The sequence below is a fragment of the Dreissena polymorpha genome, chromosome 3 (assembly GCF_020536995.1).
Source record: "Dreissena polymorpha isolate Duluth1 chromosome 3, UMN_Dpol_1.0, whole genome shotgun sequence".
Taxonomy (NCBI): domain Eukaryota; kingdom Metazoa; phylum Mollusca; class Bivalvia; order Myida; family Dreissenidae; genus Dreissena; species Dreissena polymorpha.
Genome location: NC_068357.1, coordinates 35,924,889 through 35,943,336, shown reverse-complemented (window position 1 = coordinate 35,943,336; position 18,448 = coordinate 35,924,889). Strand labels below are relative to the sequence as shown.

Sequence of the window (18,448 nt, the reverse complement as noted above, 5' to 3'; positions counted from 1 at the left end):
TAAAAAAATATATTTTTAAATGACTGGGGGATTTTTTTTAAAGAGTCATAGCGCACCAAATGACGTCTTTTGACGCTGTTTTTCTTTGAGTTATAACGCACCACAAAACGTGAATTGACACGTTAAATTAAAAAAAAATTCAACGAACCCACCCCCGGGGCGCCTGAACAAATTCCTGGGGAAGGCACTGATTTGGAGAGTTCTGTTGTTGTTGTTACACTACAAGGATTTCTTATAATAATGTATAAAATACAATTATACATCCCTCATTGTATGAGCACAAATGGCCGAGTGGACAAAGGGTCAGACTTTTACTCCAGAGGTCAGTGGCTAGAGCCCAGTTTAGGGTTACTTTTTTTTTTAGCTCACCTGAGCACAACGTGCTCATGGTGAGCTTTTGTGATCGCTTTTTGTCCGTCGTCCTTTGTGCGTTGTGCGGGTTAACATTTGCCTTGTTAACTCTCTAGAGGCCACATTTATTGTCTGAACTTCATAAAACTTGGTTCATCCCAAGATTCATCCCAATAATATCTTGGATGAGTTTGAAAATGATGCCGGTTGGTTGAAAAACATGGCCGCCAGGGGGCGGGGCATTTTTCCTTATATGGCTATAGTAAAACCTTGTTAACACTGACTCTAGAGGCCACATTTATTTTCCAATCTTCATGAAACTTGCTCAGAAGATTTGTCCCACTGATATCTTGGATGAGTTCAAAAATGGTAACCTTTTCTTGAAAAACATGGCCGCAAAGGGGTGGGGCATTTTTCCTTATATGGCTATATATGGCTATGGTAAAATCTTGTTAACACTCTAGAGGTCACATTTATTGTCCAGTCTTCATGAAACTTGGTCAGAAGATTCATTCCAATAATATCATGGACGAGTTTGAAAAAGATGCCGGTTGGTTTAAAAACATGGCCGCCAGGGGCGGGGCATTTTTCCTTATATGGCTATTTATAGTAAAACCTTGTTAACACTCTAGAGGTCACATTTATTGTCCAATCTTGATGAAATATGGTCAGAAGATTTGTCTTAATATTATCTTGGATGAGTTTGAAAATGGTTACATTTGCTTGAAAAACATGGCCGCCAAGGGGCGGGGCATTTTTCCTTATATGGCTATATAAGGCTATAGTAAAATATTGTTAACACTCTAGAGGCCACATTTATAGTCCGATCTTCATGAAATTTTGTCAGAAGATGCATCCCAATAATATCTTGGAAGATATCAAAAATGATGCCGGTTGGTTGAAAAACATGGCCACCACGTGGGCGGGCTATTTTCCTTATATGGCTTGTATTGGTCTCAATGATATCTTGGATGAGTTGGAAAATAATTAAGTTTGCTTGAAAAAAATGGCTTCCAAGGGGCGGGGCATTTTTCCAAATATGGCTATAGTAAAATCTTGTTAACACTCTAGAGGCCATATTTACTGTCCGATCTTCATGAAACTTGGTCAGATGATTCATCCCGATAATATCTTAGACGAGTTCAAAAATGATGCCGGTTGGTTTAAAAACATGGCTGCCAGGGGGCGGGGCATTTTTCCTTATATGGCTATAGTAAAACCTTGTTAACACTCTAGAGGCCACATTTATTTTCCAATCTTCGTGAAACTTGGTCAGACGATTTGTCCCAATAATATCTTGTTATCTCAGGTGAGCAACTTTGGGCCTTTCAGGCCCTCTTGTTTCGCTTTTGTCTCCTACCGGTTTCACCAAAGGGGACTTGTGGTTTGCGCTTTGTAAATTCTTCAAATGATTGCGTACACACAATTCATAGTGACTGCAAAAACACACAAGTTTCAACAGTTGCAGTCTTCCACGAACTTACTTTTTAGACCTAACTTTTTAGACCACAAAGTCATGCACACATGATAATGTTGCATAGTCAACTTATAAAAAAGTCATGATGTCTACTAACCTTATTTATAGTGATTTTACTTAAAAGTCATTATGTCTACTAATCTGATTGTAATTTTACTTGAGCCAGGGTTCCAGGGTTGTTCTGGAGAATGCAGGGGTAATTGCGGGATGTCGGCATGATGACCAAAAAAGCCGCATTCTTGGAAAACCGGGCTAAATGCATGTCAGGTCCACCCTGGCTGAAAATTCACTTTAGCCGAATATACAGTAGAACATTATCAGTATAACTGGGTTTTATGAAGAAAAATGTATAGCCAAATGAAAATTTCATGAGCCAAATTTTCTTATTTGTAGTCATTTGCTAATTTGGCGAATGGCATCGCAGGCCCTGCGTGTAAGTGGGTAGTTGTCTCAGTTCGCACAGTCTAGTCAGGAACGATTAGTTAAGGCGGAACTTGTTGTCCCTGATCAGCCTGTGCTTAATTGCAAGGTTTTAAGCCTGTTTTTCAAGCTTGTGTCAAATACACAACACACTGATAAATATCTGCTTTTCGGCTATCAGCTTTCCTGACAAAGCCAAATGTCCTTGACTGATATTAACCTGATAACAATCATTTGAAGTTGCATTTACAAAGGTATTCTTATTTACACTATATGCATGAGCAGTTACTTTGTTCTGAAAAAAAACCTACGCAAAATTTAGAAAATAAAAACAGATAGAAAAAATTGGCTTTTGTTATAGGAAATTATTTAAATAAACCAATGGAATGTAATAAGTAATTAGATTTGTTTTTGTGAATTTGAAATGCAAAAATTGTCTACCCTGCAAAATGTTAATGCATAATGTTTGATCTTAACAGCTTTATCTATTCAAGCTAGTGTTATACAGCACCTGTTTAGAAGAAAAGAAAAAACAGATAAACATTGACTCAATGAGTCTTGTAAACAGATTAGATAATAGATAGAAGATTATCCATACAGTTAGTTAAAGACTGAGCCACGGTTGGGTTACTAATATTGGTTGACTGCTCATGATCCACGATAACTCATGATCCATGATAACTCAATGAATATGATTGGGTCTGACCTGTTTAAGCCTTCAATATCAGTGGTAGAGTTGTGAGACAGAGGTGTTGGTTTCTTTGTAACTGTGGTTGTCATATTCAACTTGCAATTGGCAAAGCATTAGTTTGAAGTGCTCTTACAGATAATATTATACAGTGTAGAAATGTTTTAAGTGGTGGTGAAGATTTATTTATTGTTGTCTTGGATATACAGTCATGTACACAACTCTGGTAAAAGCAAGATTTTTATTATGATACAAATGTGTTTCAGTTTGATCTTGTTTAATTAAATTAAAATAAATAATGTAATCATTTCAATAAAGCTTCAAAATGAACAAATAAACAAATAAAAAATATTGCAGACATTTGTTACTATTGTGAAAAACCAAAAGCATTGTATCAGGCACAAAGATAATTAAACATAAAATTTAAGTTAGATGGACTAGTACATCCAAATATTTTGTCCACAAAAGCTAAACGTAATTTTCTAGTCTTATGGGACATGTTTCACATCTTTCTTATAATCAATTATTAAATTAAATGAATTCTATTTGTTTTGTCACTTTTATTATATTTTAGATAATCAATAATGTTATTGATTGATTGTTAATTAGGTATTCATATTGTAAAACCCAAAATGCGTGTTGGGTGTAGTTTTGCATAGAAACTAATCAGTTCATTTCCTTGTGGAGATCATTAATAAGCTCTGTATAATATGACTTTTGTTGTTTTCTATTTTCAGGGAATGATTTGAGACTTCAGTTTTAGCCGTGACCAAGTACAGGCTTCTAAAGACGTGACATGTAAAATCTGTTGACTATTACAACTATTAAAAAATACCTTGTCTGGGATTATTGAAAATCTAACACGATAATTCTGCTGTTTTAACACAACCAACTCCTGCATAATTATTATCATGACCAGAATAACATTTAATTCAAGCCACAATCCACAAGGAAGACAAAATGGCTGACATAGTCTCAGTGTTCTCATGGTGGTAACACGTAGCCACTATTGTGTTATGAAGATGAAGGGGAACATGTTTCGTGACCAGGTGAACTCTGTGACCTCATGGTTTGGGGAGTGGAGCACGTGTGAGCAGACAGTGGTTCTGTACTCGCTGCTGAAAATGATACCGCCTCACCACTGTCGCTTCCTCGCCCAGATGCTGCAGCAGAGAATAAAGGACGACAAGGATGTGGAAACGCACGAGAAACAAGCCAACGATCCAGGTCAGTAGATGCCTGATATAAACAGGCAAATAATCCAGGTCAGTAGCTGCTTGATGGAAACAAGCCAACAATCCAGGTCAGTAGCTGCTTGATGTAAACAAGCCAATGATCCAAGTCAGTAGCTGCTTGTTGTAAACAGGCCAACATCCCAGGTCAGTACATGCTTGATATAAACAGGCAAACTATCTAAGTCAGTAGCTGCTTTATGTAAACAGGCCAACGATCCAGTTTAGTTGCTGCTTGATGTAAAGAGGCCAGTGATCCAGGTCAGTAGATGCTTGATGTAAACAGACTAACGATCCTGTTCAGTTGCTGCTCAATGTAAACAGGCTAGAGATCCAGGTCAGTAGATGCTTGATGTAAACAGGCTAACAATCCAGGTCAGTAGATGCTTGATGTAAACAGGCCAATGATCTAGGTCAGAAGATGCTTGATGTAAACAGGCCAACAAACCTGTTCAGTTCCTGCTCAATGTAAACAGACCAGCGATCCAGGTCAGTAGATGCTTGATGTAAACAGGCTAACAATCCAGGTCAGTAGATGCTTGATGTAAACAGGCCAATGATCCAGGTCAGAAGATGCTTGATGTAAACAGGCCCATGATCCAAGTTATTACATGCTTGATGTAAGCAGGCCAATAATCCAGGTAATTAGCATCATGCTTGATGCAAACAGGCAAACAATCCAGGGCAGTAGTTGCTTGATGTAAACAGGATATCAATCCAGGTCCAGTAGATGCTTGATGTAAACAGACCAATGATTCAGGTAAGTAGATGCTTGATGTTAATGGGTCAAGTGTTGGGGTAACTACTATAGACAAAGGGTAAGAACATAACAGTTTGGTCATGTTGTCCTGCCATTCTGCTTTCAATTCAATACTGCTTGCACAGAAGACATTATTCGCCGCCTCATGCAAAATGGGTCTTAAGAGCACTTGTGCAGCTTAGTCAGGGGCTACAATCAGCTTTATAAAGTCAGACAAGGTTTTATGGTCTCATTAGCAGACAGGGTAACTCCATACCAAACTGCATGAATGCACAGGCTGGTCTGCAACTACCAGTACTTTATATAGCATAAGACTCATTTTTGCACAACTTGCTAAAAAGTTTTTGTCGGAGGCACAGTTCAGTAAAGGCTTACATCTTAATCATGTAGTAAGCCTGAAATAAGTTTCTCTGTAATAGCCAGTACTATACATGAGCTGCTCTGTTGGAAAACTGGGCTGAATGCATTTATTTTGTCAGCTAGGCTAATCACTGAGGACACTTTTTCACCTAGACTGGATTTTTTAAGAAGATACCTCCTTTAAACCAAAAAATCAATAAAAGCAGAAAGTGTCGTCCCAGATAAGCCTGGGGACTGCATGGGCTTATCTAGGACGATGCTTAACGTATATGGATAAAGCCCAGTTTTTCCAGACCGCAGCTCATATTTCTCAATGTTTCCATCACCATATCAAACTCCTTCCTCGAAATTCAAGTGTATAAATGTTCCCAAACACTTTCATGAATATATATTGTCTGCTACAATATACACAGCAAACCAAGATAAGTACAAAAGTGACTTGTTGATGCATTGAAAACATGCCAGGCATATGTCAAAAATGCACTTAGATGTTTGTCAACAAAAACATGGTGGACTATGAGCTGTTAAAATGTCTGTCAGATAAATACAGCAATAACATAAAGTGAAGAATGTGGGACTGTCATCTTTTGTGACATTCCATGGCATGGTGTGGAGCTTGCTTAATCTGCTGGTAGCATGATGTGAGGTAATGTAAGAATTCCCCCATCCCTCCCTTTGTTTCAAGGCCTTCCCTGACTCAACTTGGGAAGGTGTTTCAGTCAATGTCATTTAAGTTTGTATATTTTGTTGCAACAGTTAATGTTGGAGTATGTTATATATCTTTATTAAATTAAACTTTGACTGATTTTTGTCTACATCATACACTTGCCTTACATTTCAACATTAGTCAGGCATTGTCACATGTTTTTGTTAACTTTCATTTATTCCTTTGTCTAATGAATTTATGGCATTAGTCATTCATTAATCATTAATCTTTTTTCATAAATGACAAAAATATAAATTGATTTGGAATGGGTCATAAGGGTTTGCCTGGAAGGTAAATATTCAGAATTGTCCCTGGCAACCCAGGAATATATTGATAGTGATAGGTGGTTTAATCAGAACCATTTTAAGAATGTTTTAGGGCTTAGTGAACTATTTGTGGCTTCATGCATATTGATTTTTCAGCTTAATAGGCTTGCAAAGCAGTTGGCAAGTTATATTACAGATTAGAATAAAAAATTGTAGTTTATAAGTTTTGAAATCTGTAATAGTGTGCTGATAAATGTTAATAATCATGTGGCTTGAATAACAAGACGCGTTCTCGTTATTTCTTTAAAACCTGGGTAATAGGTGGGGGTGTGATGTGGGAGGGACTGGGGTGTGTGGAATGGGATGGACTACTGTTTGGTTTGTTTTTAATACATTTCAACATTTAAATTATTTCCATATCAAGTTCTTAAAGGTGAAACTGAGTAAATATAACATTGAAAAATAAAGTATCTCAATTATTTGTTAGCAAAAAACATCAAGACCAATTTTTCCATTTTAGTCAAAACCACAATTTTTTACAAATCGAAAGGGCTCTTGCCAAAATTTCAAAATGGTGAGAAAAGAATTATCACTGAACTTTATGTATGGTATACACTGGCTATTTGCAGGTCATGGTAATTTAACCTCTCTCACAGTCAGACAAGTTGGGCAAACAATTGTGGGTATTTTACAATCTGTATTAAATGCTTTTTGCTTATGTGTAATATGTTCTCAAACTTCATAGTCTTTACAGCTGGCACTTTTATTTGTGTGGTAAGAAAATATAAAATCTGCAATGTTTGACATTTGCATAATTTAATGTTTAAAAGTTCATTGACTATTTTATAAGATTTTTTTTATGCATTGTGAAATATCCATTGGAAAGTACAGTTGCACATGATTGTATTACAGCTGTGAATAGTTTAATATACGCTCCATTAAAATAATAAGACACTAATACGTGCCAATCAAATATGTATTTCAATGTCCATAGATCCTGTTATTTTGTTGTGGCATTTGCGTCATTGATCAGCTTTAATATTTAAATTCAGTTCCTACTGGACGCCATATCAGTTTGAGCTTGCTTCTACAAGTATATCAAAAGATTGTGGTATATTAAAATGTTTGTGGACACAAGTACATGTTTTAATGAAACTGATAACAGTTCCTGCCACTTGGTTATTGAAACACACACCATATTGTTGAATTCATTCTTGCAGAGTTAATGGCTTGACATTTAAATTTATGTTAAGCAGTGTGCATATAAATGCCTTTGCATGTATTGAGGGGTTATACTAGAATTCGCTCTATATGTCTGCCTGAAGTATGAAGTCTGACATTTATCAAGAGGACAAAAATAACAATAATGAGTGTTTTATGTTTACAATTGTCTTACCAGTGTAAGTGGCCTTCAACAATAACAATGTACACATGCAATGGTTGTTATGTCTTTCTTTATTGGGGCGAATTGGCAAGAAAAACAATTGAGTTGTTTTATTTTAAAAGTCCTTGTATTTGTTATGCAAACTGTGAGATGTTCATGTGAAACTTCATTAGTCATGGAAAATTCTTCGCCTGTGCAGTCTTTGCTAAAGTGGCTAAAAATGTGGTATTCATTATTTCTCAGCTTAATTATATCCACAATATTTATATATATATATTGCAAGTTGCTTATTGTTATGTGAATATTAAGTGAATTTGTGATTTTGCCACTCATACACAATGTAATGTACGCATCTCTGGAAAAAGTGGCTTAATTAATGTTCGGAAAGTGTCATCCAAGATCAGCCTGTGCATTCAGCACAGGCTAATCTGGGATTATATGTTCTGCCTTTACTGGATTCTTGTTTTGAAAATGCTTCCTTTAAACGGTAAAATTATAATTTTCAAAACAATTGATAAAGATTCAAAAACAAATGTTAACATTATGTTTAATAAAGTAAAATAACCCTCCTGACTAATAAAAATGCCTTACATGGCATCGCACTAGCTCTTGCTTACAGAGTTCATGGGCTTGAATCCCGTTGAAGGCAATATTTGTATTCAGCCTATTTCTTCTTGTTATTATTAGTTATAAGACAATTACAAACATTATCAATTTGTAATTGAACATTATTTCATAATATTTTTTTCAAAAATAGGAAAATCTGTGAAGAAGTCCCTTAAAAGGAAAAAAGCCATCAAAGGAGAAAGTGATGTCCCAGATTGGCCTGTTCAGAGGGAACAGGCTAACCTGGGACGAGATTTTAAGCACATGCACAAAGCCGAGTTTTACCATAGACAGGTTCAAATAAAAGTTAAAGATATTTTAACATTTCTTTACATTTCAGAGTACATTAGCATGCTGCAAGAATTCCCAAAGGAGAAAGTAATTCAGGAGCTGTTAGTTCACTTGCCTTTACTGCACGCGGGGAACTCTGAGGCGAAGAAGGAATACCTCGCCATCATCCCCACCATACTGGCCCACTCCATCAAGAACAGCATATTCATTGAGGAGAGTCGCCAGCTACTGTCATACTCACTCATTCATCCTGCCATCACCTCGGAGGAGAGGTCAAAGTTTAACCTGTGGCTGTGCCAGTTGGACGAGAGTTTTAGCGGCAATTATCATCATTCGCCTTCGAGTCAGGGTAACCGTGAAAGCTCACCGAGTCACAGTCCTGGCCAAGGTCATGGTCAACTTCAGGGTCAAGTTCAAAATATGCCCTTTTCCCATCAGACTGAGAATAGCAACTCTTTGAGGACCCATATGGCGCTGTCTAAGCGAGCCTCAGTGGGGAGTGTGCCAAACATGAACGGATGGAATAATGTGATGTTTCACACAAACGATTCAATATACATGAATGGTGTCGAAGGTCACGGGGTAGGTCAAGGTCAGGTGCAGTCTGGTAGCCAGGGCAACCTGTACATGGGGATGGGGCATGGCCAGGGTGTAGCCCCTACCCAGGGTGGTGGTGGTGTAGCTGGTCATATGCCACTCAAGCCCACCCTGTCTGCTCCCCCAAACTTCAGTGCCATAGTGCCACCACCAACATCTCTCCCTTGCTCAAGTGAGTAAAATGATTATCTTATTTCTAAGAAATATTGCAATGTTTCAGTGCTTACAAAGTGGTCACTTTTTCCCCCACTTTGGGAATAGGGTGGTATAGCCCTTGTGATTGGAAATTACTGTTGTTTTGATTAAAATTGAGAAATTTTTTGTTTTTCTTTGCTAACAAATACTATAAAATTAATCGTTAGTTTTTACATCATCTTTTTTAAAGTTTAACTCAAGGACCAGATTGGGAGATGAACTAAATGTTGTGATAAAAAAAATAGGGTGGGGGGAATTTTCACTAGTGAATAAAAGGCTGTCATTTAGGGAGAATACACACCTTTTTAGATTGAGAATGGAGCTTAATTTTGGCCCAAAATTTAATTAACCTAACAACACTGGCTGTACATTTTGGTTTATAAGAATCATGACAGAAAGTTGTTGTTTTGTATATGCCTAATCCTCATGCAGCATAGATTGTGACATTGAATGTGACCAGTTCAAATCAGTCAAAGATCTCTGGGGATTAAAAGTTAAGCTGAATAAAAAATAAATCCTTATTCCTTGCAATAGTACCATGGGTTTTAGCTCATCTATTTTTTGAAAAAAAATTATGAGCTATTGTCATCACCTTGGCGTAGGTGTCAGAGTCAGCGTCCGGTTAAGTTTTGCGTTAAGGTACACTTTTCTCATAAAGTAGCAATGCTATTGCATTCAAACTTGGTACATTTACTTACTATCATGAGGGGACTGGGCAGGCAAAGTAAGATAATTCTGGCTTTTATTTTGACAGAATTATGTGCCCTTTTTATACTTAGAAAATTGAAAATTTTGGGTAAGTTTTGTGTTTAGGTCCATTTTATTCCGTAAGTATCAAAGCTATTGCTTTCATACTTGCAACACTTACTAACTATCATAAGGAGACTGTGCAGGCAAAGTAATGTAACTCTGACTGGCATTTTGACAGAATTATGTGCCTTTTTTATACTTAGAAAATTGAAAATTTGGTTAAGTTTTGTGTTTAGGTCCACTTTTTTTCCTAAAGTATCAAAGCCATTGCTTTCATACTTGCAACACTTACTAACTATGGTAAGGGGACTGTGCAGGCAAAGTTATGTAACTCTGACTTGCATTTTGACGGAATTATGTGCCCTTTTTATACTTAGAAAATTGAAAATTTGGTTAAATTTTGTGTTTTGGTCCACTTTTTTCCTAAAGTATCAAAGCCATTGCTTTCATACTTGCAACACTTACTAACTATCGTAAGGGGACTGTGCAGGCAAAGTTATGTAACTCTGACTGGCATTTTGACAGGATTATGTGCCCTTTTTAGACTTAGAAAATTGAAAATTTGGTTAAGTTTTGTGTTTAGGTCCTTTTTTTTCCTAAAGTATCAAAGCTATTGCTTTCATACTTGCAACACTTACTAACTAACGTAAGGGGATTTTTCAGGCAAAGTTATGTAACTCTGACTGGCATTTTGACGGAATTATGGGCCCTTTATAGTTTAAAATTTTGGTTAAGTTTTGTGTTTTGGTCCACTTTACCCCTAAAGTATCATAGATATTTATTTCATTCTTGGAACACTGGCAAACTATCGTAAGGGGACAGTAAAGGACAAGTGCCATAACTCTGGTTGACATTGATACGGAATTATGGCCCTTTTTTGACTAAGTAACTTTGAACATATGGTTACATTTTGTGTTTAGATCCACTTTACTTCTAAAGTATCAAGGCTATTGCTTTTAAACTTTAAATCCCCCCCCCCCCGAATCCCCCCATAATTTTTTTTTTAATTGAAGATCATCTAATAAATGACCACCACACCCTCACACTATACCCCCCACCCCCCGTCCCCCACCCCAAAAAAATAATTTTTATGCCCACGGTAGGGTGGCATAATAGCAGTTGAACTGTCCGTCAGTATGTAAGTCAGTCTTAACATTGGCCATAACTTTTTTACTTTTTAAGATAGCAACTTGATATTTGGCATGCATGTGTATCTCATGGAGCTGCTCGTTTTGAGTGGTGAAAGGTCAAGGTGAAGGTCATCCTTCAAGGTCAAATGTCAAATATATGGCGTCTGTCCGTCCGAAACTTTAAAATTGGCCATAACTTTTTAAATATTAAAGATAGCAACTTGATATTTGGCATGCATGTGTATCTCATGAAGCTGCACATTTTGAGTTGTGGAAGTTCAAGGTCAAGGTCATCCTTCAAGGTTATCCATCAAGGTAAAAAAAAATAAAATTCAAAGCGGCGTTCTCATGAAGCTGCACATTTTGAGTGGTGGAAGTTCAAGGTCATCCTTCAAGGTCAAGGTCTTCCTTCAAGGTCAAAGGTAAAAAAAAATCAAAATCAAAGTGGCATTATCATGAAGCTGCACAGTGGTGGAAGTTCAAGGTCAAGGTCATTCTTCAAGGTCAAGGTCATCTTTCAAGGTCAAAGGTCAAAAAAATATTCAAAGTGGCGTTATCATGAAGCTGCAAATTTTGAGTGGTGTAGGTTCAAGGTCAAGGTCATCCTTCAAGGTCAAAGGTCAAAAATAAAATAAAAATTCAAAGCGGCGTTATCATGAAGCTGAACATTTTGAGTGGTGGAAGTTCAAGGTCAAGGTCATCATTTAAGGTAAAAATAAAAATAAATTTCAAAGCGGCGTTCTCATGAAGCTGCACATTTTGAGTGGTTGTAAGTTCAAGGTTTAGGTCATCCTTCAAGGTCAAGGTCATCCTTCAAGGTCAAAGGTCAATTTAAAAAAAAATTCAAAGCAGCGTTCTCGTGAAGCTGCACATTTTGAGTGGTGGAAGTTCAAGGTCAAGGTCATTCTTCAAGGTCAAGGTCATCCTTCAAGGTCATAGGTAAAAAAAATAATGATTTCAAAGCGGTGTTATCATGAAGCTGCACATTTTGAGTGGTGGAAGTTCAAGGTCAAGGTCATCCTTCAAGGTCAAGGTCATCCTTCAAGGTCAAAGGTCAAAAAAATAATATTTCAAAGTGGCCTCATAAAGCTGCACATTTTGAGTGGTGGAAGTTCAAGGTCAAAGTCATCCTTCAAGGTCAAAGGTAAAAAAAAAAAAAAAAAAAAAAAAATCAAAGAGGCGCAATAGGGGCAGGCTTTTTCCGCTCCATTTTGGGAAAACGCCACACTGGAATTTTGGGAATTTCGCATCGTGAAAACCCCCATTTTGGGAAAAAAATTAATAGCAAAATTGGCTCAATTAGGAAAAATTATCGCATGTAAATTATTTAAAACAGTGTTTCTTATATTTCAAAGAAGCCGTTAACTGGTAAATAACGACTATTTTGATAACTTATTATTAAAATTTTGCAAAATATTATGAACATGTGTGATTAGTGCAGGTTTTTTATCTGAATTTGGGGAAAAGGCTTGGCCTTTTTGAGGTGAAAAAAATCGCGGGAAGCGCCGGATTTTGAGGAAAAAAAGGAAAGTCTTAAATAATCATTAACATATTTTACAGTTCTTAAAACAAATTCAAGGCAACAGATAATTTAATTATGCAATACTTTCTATTTTCTACACCAGATCAGGTCAACTTATATATTTAAAGGGTAAAAAAAAAAAAAAAAAAAAAAAAAAAAATTTTTTTTTTTTTGAATTGGGAATTTTTTTTCAATTGGGAAAAAAACAACCAGATTTGCATTGGGAATGGGGCCGAATTTCGGACCCGTGGCATAGGGCGGAAAAAGCCTGAGGGGGCATCGTGTTTCTGACAAACGCATCTCTGTTGTTTTTTTTTCAAACATGGTTAAAAAACACAAATATTTATTTTTTATTATTTTATTTTTGAAATACCGTCCAACCATCCCATCCAAGAATCTTCCCCCCCCCCCCCCCCAAAAATTATTCAAAAGTATTTAACAGCTTGTAAGACAACGTTGGCCAGTCTAGTGTTTATCATTGAAATATGTACATATTTTCTGCTTTCAGGGAAAACGGGGCTTAATGCATGTCAAATAAGATTAGCCTGTGCACACTAATAAGCTGTATCAATGATTTGAAAAAAATCACATCTCGACATGTGCTTTAAGACACACTCTTTATAAATTTGAATTGGTTGTGGTAATTTCAAACTTGCGATATAAAAAGCTATAACATAATTTTGAAAACTGAGTTGCGTCTAAGATTATACAACAGCGAACAAATTCAGTGCCTTCAGCGAGGGCCTTTAGTGACAAGCTTTAAGGCCAAGGTTTTTCTTGAGTGCACATTACACTGCAAAATCTACCTATGATTGTTATCATTAAAAATTACATTGATCAAGAAACATTTAGAAATCAATAATCTACCATTAATCTCTTTTGAATTGACAGCTTAAAAGGATTTAGAAGTTAATATTTATAATTCACTGATCGTTAGTCAAAATATTGGAACTCAAAAGAAATAAGTAAGTGGCCATAAAGAGGAAATCAATACTCATGACAGTATGATTGCTCTTATACAGCTGTCCTTGCACTGAAGTTATGTAAATATTTGTAAACTTGAAATAACCATAGACTCAATACAAGACTGTTTAGTGTTAGACTTAACAGACGCTGCTAAGGTGATGTTGCTAAAAATACTACACCAAACAAAGGTGTATTTTAACTGTGTTTTTGTTTTTATGCCCCTGAAGGAGGGCATGTAGTGATCAGACCGTCCGTCTGTCTGTCATTCTGTCCTTTCGTCACACTTTGCGTTTAGGTTTAGGTTTCAAAAAATGCTCATAACTTCGATATCCCTTCACATAGCAACTTGATATTTGGCATGCATGTGTATCGCATGGAGCTGCACATTTTGAGTGGTGAAAGGTCAAGGTCATCTTTCAAGGTCAAAGGTCAAAAATCATGTATCAAAGCAGCGCATAAGGGGCATTGTGTTTCTGACATCTCTTGTTGTTTTCTGTCTTTATATAATGATAAGCAGGAAAAATAATATATTGTGTATTTTTCAAGCCTTTTCCTGGCCATTTTGGGATTGGATATTTTTGTATGCCCCCGAAGGTGGGCATATAGTGATCGGACTAGGGCTGTAATGAATACACTAGGTGACAAAAAGGATATGTATCACGAATACAGGGTGGCGAATACGAATATTTATTCGCGGATATGAATTTCAATGAACACAATAAATACTGACAACTTGACATGACATTATATAGTATGAAACTATGAGTATTTGTCAATTTGATTAATTAATTTATTCCATCTGCTAATCCTTTGTGTGAATGTTGAGCACCAAATAAACATTAAACAACCATCGAAAGATTTTTCAATTCCATGTCGTAAATATTCAACCGGTGCCCACCATTATTGTTGATAATCTCACTGTGTAACATAATGGGTGGGGTAAACATGATGCAAAACACCGGAATAAGGAGAAAAACATTTAAATATAGGGGTTTATTGTATGAACCTTCATTTGTAAGGTAAGATAAGATGATTAAACTTTCAAACTCGAAACAACGTTTGTATTCGTCAAATATTGGGTTCGGGAGGTGGGGAATAACGAATACGATTCGTCCACAGCCGTATTCGAGTAATTTCGAATATTCAAATGTATCGTTACAGCCCTAGATCGGACTGTCCGTCTGTCTATCTGTTTGTCTGTCTGTCTGTCACACTTTTTCGAAAATTGCTCATCATAACTTCTATCTCGCTTCAGAATTAACCTTCATATTTGGTATACATGTGTATATGGACAGGGCTTTTCCATACGCACACAAATTTTGACCCCTTTGACTTTGACCTTGAACTTAGGCTCTTCGTTTAGGTTTCGAAATCTGGGTTTACATGTAGGTTTCAAATAATGCTCATAACTTCTATATTGCTTCAGATGTTGCCTTCATATTTTGTATGCATGTGTATATGGACAATGCTTTTCCATACGCACACAAATTTTGACCCCTTTGACCTTGACCTTGAACTTAGGGTCCGCGCTAAGGTTTCGAAATCTGCGTTTAGGTTTGAAAAATGCTCATAACCTCTATGTGGCTTCAGATGTTACCTTAATATTTGGTATGCATGTGTATATGGACAAGGCCTTTCCAAACGCACACAAACTTTGACCCCTTTGAACTTGAACTTTGGGTCGGCATTTAGGTTTCGAAAATTTCGTCCTGTTATTTAGCCGTCTTACATAACTATCAAAGCGTTTTTTAGGAGCATATTGGATTCTATGGAGACAGCTCTTATTTAGCAAAAAGTCCACTGCAACCCTATATTAATGGGTAATACTTAGTCAATATATTAACTTTAAATCATATATTAGTTTAAATAAATAGGTTTAAACTAATATATGATTTAAAGTTAATAATTAGTTGGATCCCAGATTTTTATTTTTATTTTTGCAACTATGATTTTGAAATAGTTAAGCACTACAACTTGAACAATTTCATAAATCATTTTGCTGATATTATACAATAATGATAATAATACTAATAATGGTAATAATAATAATAATGTATTATTCTAAGGTTGCATCTGTATTAAAAATTTGAAAGGGAAATATTAAACATATAGTGATATCTAATCACAGTACAATCTGACATAGTTATTTAGGTCTGCTGATTACTTATTCATGTCAGCTCACCATGTGTGACAATCAAATGTGTATTGTTGATATCTAAATGAGAAGTACTTATAGGATGTCAATAGTTAATGGTAAAACCGGTCACAAAGTTTAATTGATAAAAAATACACAGCGAGATTTGCAATTCAAAACAACATGAAATAGGCCAAGGATGAATGCCTTTCGTTAATTTTCAATGTATGTAAATAATTGAGACACGATCGAGATCCAGTAGCTGTTTGTCCTTAATAATTGAAGATAACTTTCATATTCTTCCATGATTAAAGCGAGACTATACGATTTTGTATATGTGTCACACTTTAATTATTGATAAAATATGTACCAATAACACAAAATAGGCAAGAAAAATTATACATTGAAGACGAATTTCATAAAATGCAGCAAAGACAAATTAGTGCCCGAACCGATTGTGACGAAGATATTTCGTACATATTTTCCTACAACAGGGTTTTTTTTTACTAAGAAAGTGACGCCGATATTCGGCGTCTTCCCCTACCAGAATTTTTCCCCTAAAAATACCATTTCCCCTCCAAAAATATAATTTTTCACCAAATATATTTTACCCTCAAAGAAATGTTTTTTTTCTTTTGGGAAGTCGACACTTATCCAATTTGTACTATGTAAAACGATCTCGCTCTCTCTCTCTCTCTCCCGACGGACACTCAAATCTGGGAATCCCAGTGATTCTATATATAGCTCTTAAATTACGTCATGGAAACCGGGCAACTAATCGTATTAATCATGTGACTATTTTACTGGATTCCTGTCTTGCGCGAGAAGGGTGTTTCGTCAATTAATTACCGGAAACCAGTCGAATTTTCATCCGGGTTATGTGAAAGCCAAGATATAAACGTTAAAACAGAAAAAAGTCTCACAATTGGCGTTCATACACGAACAAAATAAAACGTTCGGACTCGGAAAATATTAATTGAGTTGGCGCATTTTTCAAGAATGAATCATCAAAAACCGTTGAAACCCAGCAGGATTCGGAGGTACATGTAATCAACATCGATTAATACTGTCGGATTATTGTGAAATTGAAAGTAGACAATCGGCAACTGCCGCACCTTTCCCTTCCAATACTGTAGCTGATCTAGATCGTCAACCCATTCATAATGAAATTGAAATCATAATATTGACATCGTTCCCCGGCCCCAGTTGAAAACATTTCTCATTATTAGATCTACACCTGCAACTTTATTTAGGACTTTGACTTTAATATCATACTTGTTCATGTGTTTAAGAACAATAAGGCCAGAGACATGCCTCTTTTCTTTAAAAAACCCTTAAGTCTGTAGGTGAGTTATAGACATTGAAATGAACAGTTTTTATTTTTTCCCCAAATATGTCTCTTGCGCGCTTGATTTTCCCCTTTTACCCAGCGTCCAGCGTCTTCCCCTCTTTCTAAAAAAAACCCCTGTACAATAACCGAAGCATTCGTCTTTTTAGTTAGTTTTCGTGTGTCAAATAAATAGATATAATTGCAGGAATTTAAAATGAACCGTTAAACTAAATTTAGATTCACATCGTACATGCATGATTTACATGCTGGCGAATTCGACTGTACAGCCTTTATCGATTTGAGATTTAAATATCTGGCTTATTTCCCATTTTTCGACACATGTTCTTCTTAACTTTAATTTTAATTTATATTAAAATATATTTAATAAGTTTAATAAGTTTTTTCCACATTTTATATAAATTAATAAATATTTGACAAAATTGTATAATCTTGCTTTAATTAGCCCATAAATGTACATAGGTGAAAAAAGATCCCTCCAAACTTAATACAACTGTTGTTATTGTTGTTGAACAACCTTATCCACACAATGTTGTAAAGCTCTTATTATTTCAATATTACATGTAACAATTGTAATAAAGATTTAAAGATTTATAAAAGCTGTATAGGCACTCACAAAGTTCTGGTTTATTTTATAGACTGATGATATATTTGCTCTACTTATTGCTTAGCTACAATGCTAGAAACATTAAATATTTAATCAAGTGCTCCTTAAAACCTATTCAAAATGTTTTTTTGGAAACAGTCACAATTGCCTGTATAACCAAAATAGATTTGTTCGACTTGACCGGCTCTTTTTTATTCAATAAATACTTGAATCTGTAACACAGTGTTGTCAATAAAAATATAAATCAGCTCCAAGATAGAAAGTACTTTCTTAAGCTCCAAGCTGAAGCCTCTAATCATGCCTTCAAATGTCTAATGTCAATATGTATGTATATGGGCAATCATAACTGTTTGAATAGTAAAGTAAATACAAGCTTTGTCTGCCATGTTGAACAGAGATGTGGGGTAGGATTTAACATTGATTTTTGGAATCCAAGCAGATAACAGACTCATGGGGTGTTTATGACATGATTGGCAACTAGATGTTATAAAATATCGAAATCTGTGAACCTATCTGAATAGGTTATGCTGTCAACTTAATGACAATAAATCATATTAACTACTACCAGAACAGTGAAATTTGTATATTAAAACGGGTTCACATAGTTGTATGATGCATTTAATTTAATTTTTATTTTTTTTGTTAATTAATTTTTTGT

At 35.7% G+C, this 18,448-nt stretch overlaps 1 protein-coding gene across 7 annotated transcripts in view; it reads left to right on the top strand.

Moving 5' to 3' along the window:
- LOC127873674 (protein Smaug homolog 2-like) overlaps positions 1-18,448 on the top strand; it is a 69,641-nt gene that overhangs the window by 13,463 nt on the left and 37,730 nt on the right. For 5 of the 7 annotated variants that reach the window (XM_052417602.1, XM_052417599.1, XM_052417597.1 and 2 more), the window contains exons 2-3: positions 3,674-4,163; positions 8,591-9,310. In XM_052417602.1, the coding sequence (XP_052273562.1) occupies positions 3,923-4,163; positions 8,591-9,310 (961 nt within the window). In that variant the 5' untranslated portion in view covers positions 3,674-3,922. Of the gene's footprint in view, positions 1-2,952; positions 3,163-3,673; positions 4,164-6,532; positions 6,639-8,590; positions 9,311-18,448 lie in introns of those variants that run through there. The other 2 variants (XM_052417601.1, XM_052417605.1) reach the window with 2 other exon arrangements.